This window comes from Perissodus microlepis, chromosome 23 (genome assembly GCF_051167445.1).
Source record: "Perissodus microlepis isolate ML-2025 ecotype Zambia chromosome 23, ASM5116744v1, whole genome shotgun sequence".
Taxonomy (NCBI): Eukaryota; Metazoa; Chordata; class Actinopteri; order Cichliformes; family Cichlidae; genus Perissodus; species Perissodus microlepis.
Window position 1 is genome coordinate 34,655,081 of NC_140482.1, and position 14,771 is coordinate 34,669,851.

Consider the following 14,771-nt stretch of genomic DNA (forward strand, 5'->3'; position numbering starts at 1 on the left):
TAGTGGCACAGCTGGCACTACAATGACTGAGATGAAGCGCATATGCTTGCATAAGTTTCTGTAAGGTATGCGTGAATGTGTGTGTGTGGGAGGGGGTGTATTGATGCAACAGCCATTAACCCCCTGTGTGGACAAGTTTAGGGGCATGTCTTAACAGGTCACCAGCTGCAACGCAACACAACACAGGCTAGGAGGTTGAACAGCAACCGTGTGCATTCAACAGAATAGGAAATAAAATATGATATAAAAATCGTATTTAAGACATAAATAAAAGTAGTGGGTTGAATTTCAAGGATTTCTGGTAACGATGGCTCTTACACAGGCGGGGTATTTGTTGTTTATTTAGGGGAAACCTGTCACGATATTTCACCACACAGCTAAAGCTTTGTTTATGTCCTTTTCTTTCCCAAATCTGTGTAATTCATAGTGACATACCTGCAGAGGACAGACAACCTTTCCCAGTTCAAAAACAAAGGGTATTTGATCAGAACACCTAGACAGAGGTCTCACCTGTTGCAGAAGCTTTCCTGCTTGAGGATAGCTTGAACATCCACGTGTAGGCGGGGACGCACGAGGAGAGGAGAGGAGGGGGGGTGGATCACCGACATCCAATCAGATGTGGCCGCTTCTGGAGCGCTATAAAAACTCTGTGGTCTCCTCTGCGCCAGCATTTACCCGCAGCTTCTCCTTCTAAAGATTGTTTTGACTTTTCCTTCCGTGTTTTTACAAGAAGAAAATAATTGACCACCGAACCACTTTGCGAGGAAAACGGAATTTACTAAACTCACTTTATTTAAAAGCTCGCTTTATACTTGGACTCGAAAATAGTTTCGTCTCTGCTTTGGATTGTTTTTTAGTTTTTTGACTGACCTGACGGGCAAAAAACAATGCGCCTCATCCAGAACATGACAACCATAGCGGAGTATCCAGCTTCTGAATACTCGGCCCCCAACCGGGCCATTAAAATAGCCGTTATAGGAGGCAGCGGTGTGGGGAAGACAGGTAAGAGGAAACGGAAAAAAATACGCAAGCATTGTAGGTAATGTATACCCTGGCGTACATGTTTAATGTTGTTTTTTCGCTTCTCCTCAGCACTCGTGGTGAGATTCCTAACAAAACGCTTCATCGGAGACTACGAGAGGAATGCTGGTAAGTTGAATATCTGTATTTTTATGAATGGAAAACGCTAAAATTGAGCTAATTGTTTTTTTTGGGGGTACTAAAGGTTTTGTTGCTCCTATGTGCAGGTAATCTCTACTCCAGAGAAGTCCAGGTGGATGGAGAGCAAGTGACCATCCAAGTACAGGACACTCCTGGTGCCGAGGTGAGCAGAAAGGGACATATTATAATCTGTCTGGGCTGACTGGAGGGTAACCAGAGTGGACAAAATAACCGTCTGGTTAAAAAATATCTAAGCGTCTGCAGGCACTGCTCCAAAACCGAACATGTCTGTTTTCCTCCTGAAGTAGAGCCCTTTGTTTTGCCCGTCTAATCTTCCATTTAAGCTAATGGATGTCTGGGGCCAGAGTAAATGATACCCTGATCCACATCCAGACTTCTCAATCACCCACACCTCTCTTCTGGAGGAGTAATCCTATAGCTTTTGTCTGCCTCAGCTGGCATTCCAGACATTACAAAAGCTCAGTTTCATAAAATGAGGAACATTTAATCTTCCCTGAAATTTTATTGATTTTGTGCATCAGAACAAGAATGCTGGAAATGTTTTTCAGAGGAAGTTGTGTTTTAATCATTGTCTTTTTTTTTCTCTCCCCCCCAGATGACAGATAATGGCATCAGTCTACCTGACCATGTGACCTGCTCCATTCAGTGGGCTGATGCTGTGGTGCTGGTGTACTCTGTGACTGACCGCAGCAGCTTTGATTTGATCGATCAGTTGCACCAGCTGGTTGTTCGCAGCAGCGGTGCCAGTATGCCCCCGGTAATCCTGCTAGCCAATAAGGCAGACCTGTTGCACCTGAGGCGAGTCGACTCCCAGCAGGGTCCCATTCTGGCTGGAAACCTGGGCTGCTCCTTCTATGAAGTATCTGCCAGTGAGGATTACAACCAGGTACACGGGGCTTTCCACAGGCTGTGCTGCCAGCTAGCCAAGCAGCCACCCCCTGCCTCTAGCTCCCCACCCACCTCTGCTAGTGGTGTCACAGAGAAGAGGCGCTCTCTCCTCATCCCCAGACCAAAGTCTCCCAATATGCAGGATCTGAAGAGGCGCTTCAAGCAGGCGCTGTCTGCCAAAGTCCGGACTGTCACCTCAGTGTGAGGAGCGCTACAAGCTGAAAGTGGTTGAGTGGCCACAGAAAGTACTAAACGTTGGAAAAGAGGACAGAAGATTCACGCTTCTCCACTGAAGTCCTGCTCCAGTCCAGATGGTGTAACATGAACAGTATAGCAGGAGGCAGATGAATCTTTGCAGAGATAAATGGCGTCTTGGTGAGATGGAGTCTGTCCTGTCAGATGACGCAAAGAGCAGCGGTGAAGCAGTTCAGGGGGAGAAAATTTCCCTTTGAGGACAGAAACAGCCGATTGAAGCTGAGAGAACTAAAAACTGCATATAAAAATTGTACATAAAGCCCTCCTGGCAACAACAGCTCTGAAGGACTGCTTATTTTTAGCTGTGCTGTGCCTGTTGTGGCTGTTCGTTATTCAGACTGCCACTTCATCAAGGCTAAACGCCGGCATTATTATACCAGCCACTTAAGCTGGGTCTCAGTGCAGCTCTCGGTGTGTTCACTCTCATATTTGAATATCTGCAGTTTATTTTTTGCAACTTACAAAAGCATCATTGTGCATGATTGATGAGTGAGGGAAGGGTGGGGGTTGAAGTATCCTTGTGGGGTAGCAGCCACTATGTAGCATGTGTTGGTGATTATCACTGATGCACTTTATTAAAAAGAGTCCAAAGGGCCTATTGTTATTTATTTGTTACAAGTTCTTTTTCATAATAAAAATATGAACTTCCAATAAAATGTCTCTGGAGCGTTATTCATTTTGCATGTGTGCATTTCACTGGGTGGGGAATAAAGTTTACAAACAATAGATTATAGAACTTCTGAGTCACTGATGTCCTTGGGACTGTAACACTAATAAACTGCATTCATACTGGGAGCAGATGACGCACACAGAACAAGGTAGTCTGACCCATGAATACAGCAATTCTTAAAAGGCTTGGATATCAGACTAGTGATGAAAAGCATGGACACAATGGAAGCATGACTGTACAGCCACTTCAAAGCTCTTGTGAGCTGTTTAAAACTAAAAGCTCTGTGCAGTCCTTGACCTCCAAAAAAGTATTTTGAATAAAGAATGAAGCTGCTGATGCGACTGCAGCCAAATCCTTATGTTTTTTTTTTCAGAGCTAATCTTGTTTTCATTAGAGACCTCGAACAACTGCACCGGTCCCAAAGATGAGGTGAAAATTATATTAAAACAGTTTGCCATTAAAACATGCAATTGCATCAGTTTACTGGCAATTCAGAACCTAATCAGGGAATTCTGTTCAAGCCTGCCAGACGAGGATTTGCTGAATTACACCTGTGTTTGACAAAATGAGGGAGATTCGAGAACGGCCCCAGTTGTGGGTGAATTTCTGAGCTTTAGCTGTGATGATTCATGTTGGAGAGAACAAAGAGAGACTGGATAGTGGGAGGGATGGAAGGTGGAGGTGAGGTCTAAGTGTGAGCAATTTATCGGCCTTGGCAGGCAGTGTGAAAGGCTTTGTTAATTATCCTGGTCTTATTTGTCACCATATGATGTTTGCGAGGGGATGATGTTAACAGAGAGCGTGTATTCTTCCGGCCACAACAGCATGCTGTCCATTGTTAACACTTCTAATGGGTTCACACACAGAGACCTGCTTTAAACACTAACTTGACCTCTTGTGTCCTGTGTATATATGCAAATAAAAGACATCAAACATGGGTGTCTGAAAAGTGACTTTATTGCTTTATATTAACATTTGATGGAATTTTACGCCTCACGCTTAGAGAGGTGGCTTTTTACAGAACAGGAATGTTGCTTCATTTGCATGTTGTCTGTTGACACGCCATTTTAATTTCTCATGCCCTCTTCGCACCTCAGTGTTTAGATGTTCGAGGTGCATGTGTTCATCCACGTGTTAACACCTGCGTTTCCGTTTTTACACACCGATATCAGGTACCAGTCTCTGGGTGCCGAAGAGCAGCTCGGGGATGTCTGTCGGTCTTAGTAACCTGGTGGAGAGAACGAGCACCTGGAGTGGGGAACAACACACTCGTCAGAGTCAAAGGATGTCAACATGTGCAAGCCGACACTTATAAATGCAGCACGTGTTGAGAAATTCACAAGGTGGAAATCCAAGAGCTGCGTGAATCAGTTTCTGTTGTAGGTGGGTTATTTTGTTAAGTAGTAGTACTCAGAAGGTTGTGGCTTCTTTTGGGGTTTTTTTGAGGTGTCAAACAAATGATGTAAGGGTGATGTTAAATCAAAGACAGCAGTTATCCATATATTTAGTTTGGAGAATAAATATGACTGGAATAATTCAGTAAGTTCATTCAGACATGGGGAACGAATACAATCCTGCCATAACTTTTACTTTATAAGTACGTTACTGAAAAAAAGCTTTATAAAATCATTTTGCAGGTTTTTGTATGTAAAGAATAAAAGCACTGAAAGTTAGGCAACAGCTGAATGAGCACAGGATAGAGTTACAGCGTCGATCCAGAAACGTTATTTATTTATTTTCACGTAAACTTTGGCACAGGTTTGGATGCGAAAGATGGAAATAGAAAATGCAGGAATTATATCAAGTGCATCCAGTTGCTGTGCAGCACGTGTGAGGCTTTACTTAAAAATCTCTCCCTGCTTTTGGGTGAATTTGGATGGCTGGCTACTTGGCTGCCTGTCACATTTTTCAGTTAATAAGAAGCTCAATAAGATTGTAAAATATGCTCAGTAAAATTGCACTTCAACAACAACACAGTATCACACTGCTTTGTGAGTCTGTGTGTTTTGTGATCTTTAATACTTTGCAGCATATCTGTTAAAAATGCAGTTGATATGAGGTGTGTGTGTGATGACTGAGATGACTGTTGTTGTTGTTGTGGAGAAGCTGTTTTACAGCAGTTGGACCATGAAACAAAATCTCCTCCCAGAGGCTGATAAGATGCAAATACCACTCACATGCTGGAAAGCATTGATGCGCCATTGATACGTAATCTTGGGTGTCATTGTTGATCTTTAAAGCTGATAAGAAATAAACTCGGCCTCCTGGTCTTCTTTCCTTGGGCGTTTCTCATGATAACTGCTTTAACTGAGTTTTCTATGACTGACAGCAGAACAGCTGAATACAGTTAGAGTGTGGCGTCTATGCTCAGACACACATAGAAGTTAGGAATTGATGAAGCAACCCCCATCTGGGAGGATACAGGTGGATGCTAGGATGGTGGAGCAACAGGTTCTCATCCCAACACGTTAAGGGGCATGAGAGCGGGTTTGCATGAATCTATAAATGTGTTAAGGTTAGGTTTAGGGCTGGAATAGAAAGCCGCAAGCATTTCATAAGGACGTAGAAGGTAGGGGTGCAACGATACACAAAATTCACGGTTCGGTTCGGTTGGTGTCACGGTTCGATATATTTTCGATACAAAAAAAACGTTCATGCTTTTTTAATTTGTCATTTATTAAAATTATAAATATATATTTTAACTCAAAAGTACAGTTTTTAAATTTAATGTTGCTGAAACAACAAAGTAATAAAAAAATAAATCTATTTGATCGAGAAATCCCTCATCTTTGGAAAAGAGAGTTTATTACAGAGAAATGGCTCTTTCCAAAATAAAAGCTATACTATACGCTTCTTCTGGGCTATATTCTCAGCAGCATATTAAACATATCAGGTCCCCATAAGGAGAATCACGTGCTAACGGCTGTCTAAATGACTCGGTAAAGTTTGTAGCATGCGTGCTTGTTGTTTTTGTCTGCTTCCACTTGTCTTTGCACTAGGATGATGTCGGCGTAAATGTGCAGTCATATTCGTTGTGTTCCCACTAGTGCTGTCAGCGTTAATCTCGTTAAAATGACATTAACGCCATAAAGTGGCAAATCTCCGTTAACGAGCTACCACGGATCGCCCCGTGCGTGGGGCTGGACCGCGTCAACACGTTAACGAGCTAACTGCGCTAACACACTAGTTCCCACCCATGTAATTGAGCATTGCGTGGCACATCCAACATACTGTTTTACTTTTGTCCATGACGCGCTTACCATCAGGGTCATACTTCACATGAAGACCAAAATAGTTCCAAAGGCCAGATCTGAATGAGGGTGGGGGAGGTTCAATTTGCCATGTTGCAACGAGCTTAGCTTCTGTCTTGCTAGCTTGCGCTGCGCTCAGTGGATCTGTGCTCGACAGTGCAGCCCAGGCGGAGTAGTCGAACGCAGATCCACTGAGGTCTCAACACAGACAGCATTGTCAGAAGAAAAGTTGATAAAATAAATTAAAAATTTTGTATTGTTCGATACATATGCGTACCGAACCGAAAGCACTGTATCGAACGGTTCAATATCGATATGAGTATCGTTGCACCCCTAGTAGAAGGGTACCTTTAGCGTTACTATGAGATGCCTAGGGGCACGACAAATCGTTGATATGTTACGCATTGGGAATGATAATGCTCTGGCTGGACAGGTTTAAACAGGAGGTAGTGATGTAGGGCACTGAAACGTCAGAGGGAGAGGTGGGACATTTTGCAGCTTACATAGATTGCCAAATTGGGAGAGCTTATTGTGTATGACCTAAGTTCTGATAAGGCTCATTGTTAAATGAAATCCATTACGGGTGACAACCCCATGAAGCGATTGCCAGTAGTGTGCAATATAAGGCATTTTAAGGTCTGTCTTTTTGCTTACTGCACTAACCCATATCTGCTTTTTGATAATTTTTACCTTGCGCCTGTCCAAATTCTTGTTTGGTAGTGTAATGGATGTTGGATCAGTGGTTGTTTTCTCTTACGCAGCTTCAGATGCAGATTCAGATGCAGCTTTCAAAAACGTAACTTTAAAATGACAGAAGTACACAGCTGAACGGCTTTAGCTGAAGTATGCACTCCTATAGTTCTGCAGACCTCTTCTGATGTTGTATAACAGAGAAGCCCTGTTTCTTTGCAGCAGTGTTGAGTTAACTCTGCGCCCTTAACTGCCTAGAACAGCAGTGGCTGTTTGTGGTGGCAGAGTGATTGTATTTCAGAAGAATTACATCCAAGTGCAAAAGCAAAACGTCGCTGTTTGTTTTCAGTGTAAATACTCATGAATGTCTGGTCCAAACACATCACATAAAGTGTGAGCACATCTCTGTGTAAGGGTTAGAGTGCGTGTGGCCCTGCAGGTTATTATATAAGCTGGTCTTTATTCAGTTCTTCTGATTACAGATGGGGGGGCTTTGATCTTTGCCAAGCCTTTCATTGCCTCTGGCCTCCTTCTCGAAGCCTTTTATTAAGACAAGCCTCATGTCCCTCACGTATTTCTTGCACTCCTCTCATCCAGAGGAAATGCATCATCTGCATGTTTTGTGTGTTAGTGTTGATTGCATATGCAATAAGCTCTCAAACCACCCAAACACACAGACAGGCAGACAGACTCAACATCTTGTGTATGCAATTAGTGTATTAAAAGGTGTAAAGATCAGATGACATGCTCACCTTTATGCCTGATCAGAGCCACCTGTTTATGTAGGTCAGTACTTAGGTTTGCTCATGCAGTCAGTCTTTGCTTGAAATTCAGCAGATACTACTGAGTATGGAACTTAAGGATTGCTTGATACTGTTAATGTTAATGTTAAATTTCTAATAATCTTTTATATCACCAGTGGCTTTTGTCACAGGAGAGGGTAACAAAGCTTGGATAGCTATAATATAATATAATATAATATAATATAATATAATATAATGTAATATATACTCACTAGCTCCTTTAACAGGCCCACCTGTTCAACTCTATGTTAACACAAATATCTAAACAGTCAATTGCATGGCAGCAACTCAAAGCATTTAGGCAAATACAGATGGGCAAGATAACCTACTGAAGTTCAAACTAAGCATCACAATGGGGAAGAAAGGTGATTATATGGTTGCTGGTGCCAGACAGGCTGGCCTGAGTATTTCAGAAACTGCTTATCTGCTGCGATTTTCCCATACAACCATTTCTAGGGTTTACAGAGAATTATCTGGCAGGGAGAAAATATCCAGTGAACAAAAGTTCTCTTCATAAAAAAGGCTGGTTGATGCCTAAAGTCAGAGGAAAATAGCCAGAGTGCAGAAGAGGATCTCTAAACGTATGACATGTCGAATGCTGAAGCAGATACGCCACAGCAGCAGAAGAACACGCCGGGTGGCACTTCTGTCAGTTAAAAACATGAAACTAGGGTTCAACATTTGGATTGTACAGTCAGAATTTTGAATAAACAACATGAAAGCATGGATCCAATGGTGTAGTGGTGTAGGGGATGTTTTCTTGGTATACTCTGTGCCTCTTAGTGCCAACTGAGAATTATTTAAATCCCGCAGACTATCTTGTTGCTGACCATGTCTATCCCTTTATAGCCACAGTGTATCCATATTCTGATATATTTTGTTAGCTTTTCAAGTTAAAACATCTCAAACCCATCCACTAATAAAGTGTCCATTCAGTGTATATTACTATAAACAGTTCAACATAAAGCAAAATATGGAGCTCAGGCATTAGGTTTCTGAATGAAATGAAACTATATTTTTAGTTGTAAGTTTAATCACTTTGTATGGCATCACTTTAAGTGATATGATGGTAAAAGTTATTTCAGTGCTCATTCTTGAGGTTAAAGCATGCAGGTAAAGCTTGCTAGCATGGATCTCAATTCTGCTTTAAAACATAATGTGTTTCATTTAATTTTACCAGTGAAGCCATTCGTAGTTTGAACAAAACATTACCCCAATTATTGAACTGGACTGGAAGCAGAACTGGGAAAGAGCAATGTCACCTGACAGCGACAGGCCACAGACTCACCTGGGTCCTCGGTCTGTGTGTGGCAACAGTCTCTTTGATAAGACGAAGTTCTGATGGTGTGACTCCACCAACCATGAAGAGGAGGAGCAGAGGGTTGTCGCCAGGATGTGGACGGCTCACCTGGAGTTAAGACAAGACATTTTGACAGGTATTTTTAGGCCACTGGAGTTGTTTATGCTGCTTCCTTCCTTCCTTTAATAAACATATATTTTTGTCCACTGAACACTTTATATCAGCGGTCCCCAACCCCCCGGGCCTCGGACCGGTACCGGTCCGTGAATCGTTTGGTACCGGGTCGCGAGAGTTGAGGCTCAGGTGTGAAATGTATGGTTTTCAGGGTTTTTATCGGTTTTCAGCGTTATTTTGTTATCGTTTTTATCGTTAACTCGGTTTTCCTGGGTCTTTTCACGTGTGTTATGAATAAATCTTTTTTTTTTGGTACTAGTTTTATTTTGTTGTATTTATCCGCGACACCTTAAAGGCCGGTCCGTGAAAATATTGTCGGGCATAAACCGGTCCGTGGCGCCAAAAAGGTTGGGGACTGCTGCTTTATATCATCTCTTTTCTATATAACACCTCTGCCATCTCTTATGTATTATTGCTGAGTCACCTCTCAGCTGGATTCCTGTGATATTGTGGTGCCACTGATCACAGTGCACCTGCTAACAACACTCGGAGTGAGATGTCTCCTCACACTAGTGTCATGATGGCTAACACGTGGACATGTAAGCTCTACACACACACTTACACAACACACAGACGCCTAAATATCCCACATCACCTGTGTCAGGGCGCATCTCACAGACTGATATAAAAAAAAATTGTGCTAGCACATTATTAACTATCATTTAAAATGCTGTTTTAACAGCAGGTAATGTCTGGTGCTTATGGTGGTGAGCAATGGCTTTGTACTATTGGTCAGCGGGCAGCGGTCAGGACGAGCCTGTGAATGCTAACCAAGCAATCAGAGCTGCAGGGGGTGGACCTAAGGAGAGAGTGGCTATCCACGTGAAGCAGCAGCAGGCTGGGATAAAGCATGTCAGGGATGATTCAACATGTGTTCATGGGAAATTTTGGGAACTTGCTCAGCTCAAGCTGTATGTTGTACATCTAGGCAGATCTGGTGGGACTTCTAAACAATGCAGACATGGCATCCCCATGTGTAAGTAAATCCCCACTAGTGTGTTCCCTGGATCTGAACCTCACATGGTGAGGGAGGGGCTGTGAGCTGAAATGTGGTGCAGAGTGTGTCTGAGGAAAAGAAAACATACTTTTAGACATCATCTGTGGACTTTTTCTACAATGCCACTCACCAAACTGTTGAATGTGAATTCTCTAAAAAAACAAACAAAATCTCAACATTATCTGCCTCTGTCTTTTGCTAGACACCAGCTATTAATTTATTTAATAAAAAAATTAATTAAATTGAGATTAGTTCAATTTAAAGCAGTCCATAAAAACACAAAGATGAGCACAAAACACAGAATCATGGCAAATATCAACTGAATAATTAGAAAAACAAATCTATAAATATATATAAAATTATTAAGCAAAAATAAAACTTTTTTGGGATTATGGATATAAACTAGTGCTTTCAGCGTTAATCTCGTTAAAATGACGTTAGCGCCATAACTGCATTAACGCGCCAAATCTCCGTTAGTGAGTTAGCGCATGTGTGCCCAAGAGTGTGAGGCTGCACAGTGCTAACGTATTAGCATTGTTAGCTCGCTAACATGTTAGCGTGGTTAGCTCGCTAACGTGGCATTAATGTCATTTTGACGAGATTAACGCTGACAGCACTAATATAAACCCATTTTAGGTTTACATTTCTCAAGTTTCACTACTGCTTGGTTAGTAATATGTTGGCGTCAAGATGGTATCATCCATCCAAACTACATGTGACTGCAGCAGTCTGCTAGCAAACAGAGAAATCACAAAGAGGTTTTTGGTGAAGCATCCTGTTTGCACCCAGTTTCATTCAGCAACCACTCGGTTAATACACTTTTTTGTCTAGCAACCAGATGTTAATAAGTGGTTGCTGAGTGGTCTCCAAGCCTTTGTGACTGATGCCTTAGCTTGACTTGTCCTGCTAACTAACTAATCAACACTATGCTTAATTAGTGTAGATGGACCCTCTGGGCTAAGATTTCCCCTTTGACATCTGGTAACCATTAATAGGTAAACCAAATCAAAATACGATCAGTTAGTTTATCTATTCTGCTTGTCAGAGAATTCAAGTAAAGAAGCAATCTGATGTGCAGAAATAGTGGAAACCCTTTACAAACGAGCCCCGAACTTAACTGCAGAAAATCAGAAGTTTACTATGTGTTTTGGATTTTCTGTTCTGATGAGTTTATTTAAATGCTTCTAATAAAGGAAAAAAAAAAGTTCCCCTGCAGGGATCAATAAAGATGTCCTTATCTTTATCACAAAAACCGTTCAGATTTCTGATAAAATATAGCTGCAGGGTGCTCACAAACAGCAGATTTCAATCTACACAAAGTGAAGAAGTAAAGTCTTCACTACACTTGTAGCACACAGAACAACTTTATGGCTTGACCAACACGATAAGGTCATCAGGGTTATCAGATGACGACCATGATGAGGCTACAAGCTGAAACGCGCCAGTCAAGCAACAACGTTGTTCTATAAAATACAAGTGTTGTTGTTTTGACCACTCCAGACTTTCTCCTCTTCTCCATGCACTATTTGCATTTGTAAATTGTGCAAGATAAATCACTCTGTGATTCTCTGGTGTCAGTCATAGGCAAGAACTATGGTTGCATTAACATTACAAGATCGCTTGTACAACTGGGATTCTGCTTAAACAAAGACTAAATATGGTACACCAGACACACAAATAATTTGGTTACAGACAGTTTAAGATGACAGTTTGAAACAACACTGCACAGGCTTTCAGCGGGTCATGGTCCAGACAGCAGGGTCCACTGTGTTTTAATAATGTAAACTGTGTTCACAGTAAGCTCTTTGGCTGAAAATAGAAGTTTTATAGGAGGTGTTTTATGGGATAAAGGGTGTGCACTGGGCTCCTATAGACTACAAGGTCAGTTTTATAGGTTTAGGCTGTCTGACTTGGTGGTTCTTGAGCCAAGTTTCTTAATTTGAGTGAAACCGGGCCACAGTTACACAACTTGTCTAATTCCTTCCCTTCTGGGTAATCATCAGTTTAAGCGGGCCCAGATGTGGGACAATCAGACTGTGGAGAGTGATCCACTCTGCAGGAAATGTACATTATGCATAGTATTAGAAAAAAAAACCTCAGACTAGTGCTAAAATAATGAAAGAATAATGAAAGAATAAGCCAATTATCAACGACTTTTAACAATTAAACTTTGCAAATCCAACTGCATTACTTCTTTCTTTTCTGTTTCGGTTCCCACTAAGGTCTTGCTCTTTAAGAACCTCAATATCATACTGTGCTGCTGTCATCTGAGGATTATTTTCTGCCTTAAAATAAATGTGATTCTTTGAAGCAGTGACCTGGCATAGTGTGAGCTGGATATCCATTTTGAAGGCTTTATGACCAGATCCAGGCAAAAACGTTGGGGTACGGCAGACAACAGTTTCAGTTCTCATATGTGTTTTTTCTGCAAATCTTTCTCCAAAAGTTGCAAATCCATTGCTATCCTAGATATCCTAGAAATATCACAGATATTTTTTTTAAAAAATCATATAATACATATTATGCATTTATCTTAAGGGTGGCTGTAGCTCAGGAGGTAGAGCAGGTCACCTACTGATCGGAAGGTTGGTGGTTTGATCCCTGATTCCTCCAGTCTGCATGTCAAGTATCCTTGGGCAAGATACTAACCCCACGTTGCTCTCTGATGCGCTCATCGGAGTATGAAAGAAGTGTGAATGTAGTTAGAAAGCACTAAGTACAGGGAGTGCAGAATTATTAGGCAAATGAGTATTTTGTCCACATCATCCTCTTCATGCATGTTGTCTTACTCCAAGCTGTATAGGCTCGAAAGCCTACTACCAATTAAGCATATTAGGTGATGTGCATCTCTGTAATGAGAAGGGGTGTGGTCTAATGACATCAACACCCTATATCAGGTGTGCATAATTATTAGGCAACTTCCTTTCCTTTGGCAAAATGGGTCAAAAGAAGGACTTGACAGGCACAGAAAAGTCAAAAATAGTGAGATATCTTGCAGAGGGATGCAGCAGTCTCAAAATTGCAAAGCTTCTGAAGCGTGATCATCGAACAATCAGGCGTTTCATTCAAAATAGTCAACAGGGTCGCAAGAAGCGTGTGGAAAAACCAAGGCGCAAAATAACTGCCCATGAACTGAGAAAAGTCAAGCGTGCAGCTGCCAAGATGCCACTTGCCACCAGTTTGGCCATATTTCAGAGCTGCAACATCACTGGAGTGCCCAAAAGCACAAGGTGTGCAATACTCAGAGACATGGCCATGGTAAGAAAGGCTGAAAGACGACCACCACTGAACAAGACACACAAGCTGAAACGTCAAGACTGGGCCAAGAAATATCTCAAGACTGATTTTTCTAAGGTTTTATGGACTGATGAAATGAGAGTGAGTCTTGATGGGCCAGATGGATGGGCCCGTGGCTGGATTGGTAAAGGGCAGAGAGCTCCAGTCCGACTCAGACGCCAGCAAGGTGGAGTACTGGTTTGGGCTGGTATCATCAAAGATGAGCTTGTGGGGCCTTTTCGGGTTGAGGATGGAGTCAAGCTCAACTCCCAGTCCTACTGCCAGTTTCTGGAAGACACCTTCTTCAAGCAGTGGTACAGGAAGAAGTCTGCATCCTTCAAGAAAAACATGATTTTCATGCAGGACAATGCTCCATCACACGCGTCCAAGTACTCCACAGCGTGGCTGGCAAGAAAGGGTATAAAAGAAGAAAAACTAATGACATGGCCACCTTGTTCACCTGATCTGAACCCCATTGAGAACCTGTGGTCCATCATCAAATGTGAGATTTACAAGGAGGGAAAACAGTACACCTCTCTGAACAGTGTCTGGGAGGCTGTGGTTGCTGCTGCACGCAATGTTGATGGTGAACAGATCAAAACACTGACAGAATCCATGGATGGCAGGCTTTTGAGTGTCCTTGCAAAGAAAGGTGGCTATATTGGTCGCTGATTTGTTTTTGTTTTGTTTTTGAATGTCAGAAATGTATATTTGTGAATGTGGAGATGTTATATTGGTGTCACTGGTAAAAATAAATAATTGAAATGGGTATATATTTGTTTTTTGTTAAGTTGCCTAATAATTATGCACAGTAATAGTCACCTGCACACACAGATATCCCCCTAAAATAGCTAAAACTAAAAACAAACTAAAAACTACTTCCAAAAACATTCAGCTTTGCTATTAATGAGTTTTTTTGGGTTCATTGAGAACATGGTTGTTGTTCAATAATAAAATTATTCCTCAAAAATACAACTTGCCTAATAATTCTGCACTCCCTGTATAGAGAAAGTGCTTGTGAGAATGGGTGTGATTGGGTGAATGTGGCATGTTGTATAGAGCGGTTTGAGTTAAATAAGAATCAGTTCATTTACCATCACAGTAGCATGAGTTTTTATTTGACACATCATGTTTGTTGAGTGAATAGGCATTACTTAGACTAGATTTTTTTATATTACTCATTACTGTAATCCCATTACATTTTTTATATAAAGCAGTGATATTATTTGTGGTTCTTTAATTACCTGTATATTGGACTGAATTAGATAGGAAATAGTAATAATAA

General features: G+C 41.6%; 2 protein-coding genes across 2 annotated transcripts in view; one reads left to right on the plus strand and one right to left on the minus strand.

Moving 5' to 3' along the window:
* The first annotated feature begins 657 nt into the window (after window positions 1-657).
* On the plus strand, window positions 658-2,982 carry rasl11b (RAS-like, family 11, member B). The gene is made up of 4 exons (XM_084921494.1): window positions 658-1,002; window positions 1,093-1,149; window positions 1,248-1,324; window positions 1,778-2,982. Exons 1-4 carry the CDS (start codon window positions 888-890, stop codon window positions 2,273-2,275), a joined length of 747 nt encoding a protein of 248 aa, XP_084777620.1. The 5' UTR covers window positions 658-887; the 3' UTR covers window positions 2,276-2,982.
* Window positions 2,983-3,934: 952 nt separating this feature from the next.
* scfd2 (sec1 family domain containing 2) overlaps window positions 3,935-14,771 on the minus strand; it is a 111,115-nt gene continuing 100,278 nt past the window's right edge. Inside the window, exons 8-9 of the mRNA XM_084921487.1 lie at window positions 9,028-9,147; window positions 3,935-4,243 (exon numbers count right to left, since the gene is read on the minus strand). Of these exons, the coding sequence (XP_084777613.1) occupies window positions 4,151-4,243; window positions 9,028-9,147 (213 nt within the window). The 3' untranslated portion in view covers window positions 3,935-4,150. The remainder of the gene's footprint in view (window positions 4,244-9,027; window positions 9,148-14,771) is intronic.

What these genes read in the sequence shown, in the direction of transcription:
- rasl11b (XM_084921494.1), top strand. Translation starts at nt 888, where the DNA reads ATGCGCCTCATCCAGAACATGACAACCATAGCGGAGTATCCAGCTTCT. An exon ending in CAGCGGTGTGGGGAAGACAG is followed by an intron (nt 1,003 to 1,092) that starts GTAAGAGGAAAC and finishes GCTTCTCCTCAG; the next exon opens with CACTCGTGGTGAGATTCCTA. An exon ending in AGGACACTCCTGGTGCCGAG is followed by an intron (nt 1,325 to 1,777) that starts GTGAGCAGAAAG and finishes TCTCCCCCCCAG; the next exon opens with ATGACAGATAATGGCATCAG.